The 3136-nt window shown below is 39.9% G+C and overlaps 1 protein-coding gene across 1 annotated transcript; it reads right to left on the bottom strand.

Annotated features, from left to right (window-relative positions):
- Positions 1 to 1643: 1643 nt before the first annotated feature.
- LOC122200005 (olfactory receptor 2V2) lies at positions 1644 to 2591 on the bottom strand. The gene has a single exon (XM_042905415.1). The coding sequence runs from the start codon at positions 2589 to 2591 to the stop codon at positions 1644 to 1646; it is 948 nt and encodes a 315-aa protein (XP_042761349.1).
- Between the last annotated feature and the right edge of the window lie 545 nt (positions 2592 to 3136).

Here is a 3136-nt window from a genome sequence, read left to right as displayed (position 1 = left end):
AAGAAACAACAGGTGTTGGCGAGGATGTGGAGATAAAGGAACACTCTTGCACCATTGGTGGGAATACAAATTGGTGCAATCATTCTGGAAAACAGTAAGGAGGTTCCTCAAAAAGTTGAGAGCACTTGTTGGGATGAGCACTGGGTGTTGTATGTAAGTGATGAATCATGGGCATCTACTCCTGAGGCCAAGAGCACACTGTATACTCTGTATATTAGCTAATTTGACAATAAATTCATTGAAAAATAAGTTAAAAGTAGAATTACCTTATGATTGAGCAACTGCAGCACTAGGTACCTGCCCCCAAAATACAAAAATACTAATTCAAAGGGATACATGCCCCCCAATGTTTATATCAGCATATCTACAATAGCCAAGATATAGAATCAGACCAAAAGTCCATCGATAGAGGAATGGATAAAGATGTGGTATATATAAATGAAATTCTATTCAGCCATAAAAAAGAAAGACATCTTGCCATTTGCAATGACATTAATGGAGCTAGAAAATATAAAGCTAAGCGAAATAAGTCAGTCAGAGAAAGACACATATCATATGATTTCACTCATATGTGGAATTTAGGAAATTAAACAAACAAGCAAAAGAAAAAAAAACAAATCAAGAAACAGACTCTTAGAGAAATCAAGAAACACTCTTAACTATAGAGAACAAGCTGATAGTTACGGGGGTGGTGGTGGTGGTGGATGAAATAGATGATGGGGATTAAGGAGTGCACTTGTGATGAGCACAGGGTAATGTATGGAAGTGTTGAATTACTATATTGTACACCTGAAACTAATGTAACACTGCACATGAACTAACTGGAATTAAAAACTTAAAAAGCCAAAAACCCCCACTTATATGTTAAAAAAAGTTTCCCAGTTCCAGACGTCAAGGGAGAGCACTCTCTAAAGAGAATTTTATAAGCTTGTTTTTCATCTAAGACACTAGTGTGAGACCTTATATAAATCAGAGACAAATGGTATCTATATATACACATATGGAACATAGTATGTTGCCTGGCATACAGTAGGTTCTGAATTCAATGGTAGAGATTAGCAGTAAGCGTTAAGAAATTAAGCTCAGGGCTGCCTCTGATAGAGAATAATTCCAGTTTTAAATAATAAGTGCTAATGATTCCAATGACTTACTTCTGCACAGTGCTTGAATTTACAAAGTCCTATATTCCAGTGTAATGTATTTTAAAAGTGAATTAACTCACAAAATATTGGGTTACAAAAAAAGCTGGTTTTTCACTAGACATAGAGAGGGTTTAGGGTTTAAAAAGACATCCCCAAGCCTTCAGGTGTTATTATCATCACCATTTTTATTTCATTTTATTAAACATTTTTAATGTTCATTTATTTATTTTGAGATACAAAGAGAGAGAGAGAGAGAGAACAGTTGGGGAGGGCAGAGAGAGAATCTCAAGCACAGAGCTGGAGGTGGGGCTTGATCTCATGAACTAGTGAGATCATGACCTGAGCTGATAATCAACAGTTGGACACCTAACCAACTGAGCCATCTAGGTGACCCTGATCATCACTATTAATGAGGAAACAGAGCCTCACACAAAGATTATTTACCCGAATTTACAGAACAAGGAGATGATACTGCCAGACACAGGATGCCCTGTGTTGTGTTCAGTGCTGGCTGCTAATCCTGCAATGGTCCAGCCCCTTCCTTAGGGCCCTCATCACATCGCGGTTTCTCAAGCTATAAATGAGGGGGTTGAGCATAGGAGTAAGGACTGTGTAGAAAATAGAGACCATCTTGTCATGACTAGGCACCCGGTAGCGCTGAGGCCTCAGGTAGATGAACATGGCTGCCCCATAGAAGAGGGAGACAGCTGTTAGGTGAGAGGAACAGGTGGCCAGAGCCTTCTTGCCTGCCTGAGCAGAGCGCATGAGGAGCACAGCCCTCAGGATGAAAGCATAGGAGGCCACGGTGATTGAGAAGGGAAGAAACAGCATGAAGACACAGCAAGCATATATCACGTTCTCAAAAATGGATGTGTCTATACAGGCTAGTTTCAACAAGGAAAGCATCTCACAAAAGAAGTGGTTCACTTCTCTCAAGCCACAGTATGGGAAAGTCATTACTACCACCATCTGTATCACACCATCTATTATCCCAAAGGCCCAGGAGCTCCCAACAATTTGAAGACAGACCCTCTGACTCATGAGGACAGGATAGTGAAGTGGGTGGCTAATGGCTACATAGCGGTCATAAGCCATGAATCCCAGCAAGAACCCTTCAGATCCCACAAGACACACAAAGAGGCCAATTTGTATGCCACAACCCACAAAGGAGATGGACTTCCCGCCAGTCAGGAAATTGACCACCATCTTCGGCACATTGGTACAGACCAATATGAGGTCCATGAGGGAGAGCTGACTGAGGAAGAAGTACATGGGTGTGTGAAGTTGAGGATCTCCATAGATGAGGAAGAGGAGGAGGACATTACCACAGAGGGCCACTGTGAAGACCACCATAACAACAGAGAAGAGGACAAGGTCAGTTGGACTGTGAGAAAAAATGCCCAAGAGGATGAAGTCATCTGTGGATGATTGATTCAACCATATCTCCATGGTTTAGTTGATGTTTCTGGTCACCTAACAGTGTGGACAAAAAATATTGGATTGACTGATATTTCTATATTACCTCTGCATTCTACATCTTCAACCACCTGTTTTGTTTGTAACTCACGAAACTTTAACAACATAAGCTTTGAGACATAGGAAGGACACTCCTTCATATTTCCAACTAACAGCAATAAAAGTCATCGAGTTTATAGCATGGACCAAGTATCTGCATTTGTGTATATCTTTACTAGGAAGAATTTATCATTTCTGCAAGCAAAACCTTGGCTTTATCATATGATACTGAATCTTTTATGATATCACACAGACTTGGTAAACTATCTCAAGCAGGACTGTACATCTCAGTCCAAAAGACCATTTATATGCACAATGGAAAAGGAATTGTATGAAGCTTGAGCTGCTCTTTAACCTGTATATCTTTTTTTTTAATGTTCTGAGAGTGTTATCAGTCTAGCCAATCTGGTATATTTATAATATTGATAAAGGAAGTATCTTTCGTGCCTCACATGAGAAGGAAGAGTTATAATTAGATG

The sequence above is a fragment of the Panthera leo genome, chromosome A1 (assembly GCF_018350215.1).
Source record: "Panthera leo isolate Ple1 chromosome A1, P.leo_Ple1_pat1.1, whole genome shotgun sequence".
Taxonomy (NCBI): Eukaryota; Metazoa; Chordata; class Mammalia; order Carnivora; family Felidae; genus Panthera; species Panthera leo.
Note: the sequence above shows the minus strand (reverse complement) of the source record. Positions and strands in the feature narration are given on the sequence as shown.

Excerpts from the sequence above, each read along its gene's own strand:
- LOC122200005 (XM_042905415.1), bottom strand. The coding sequence starts at position 2,591 with ATGGAGATATGGTTGAATCAATCATCCACAGATGACTTCATCCTCTTG.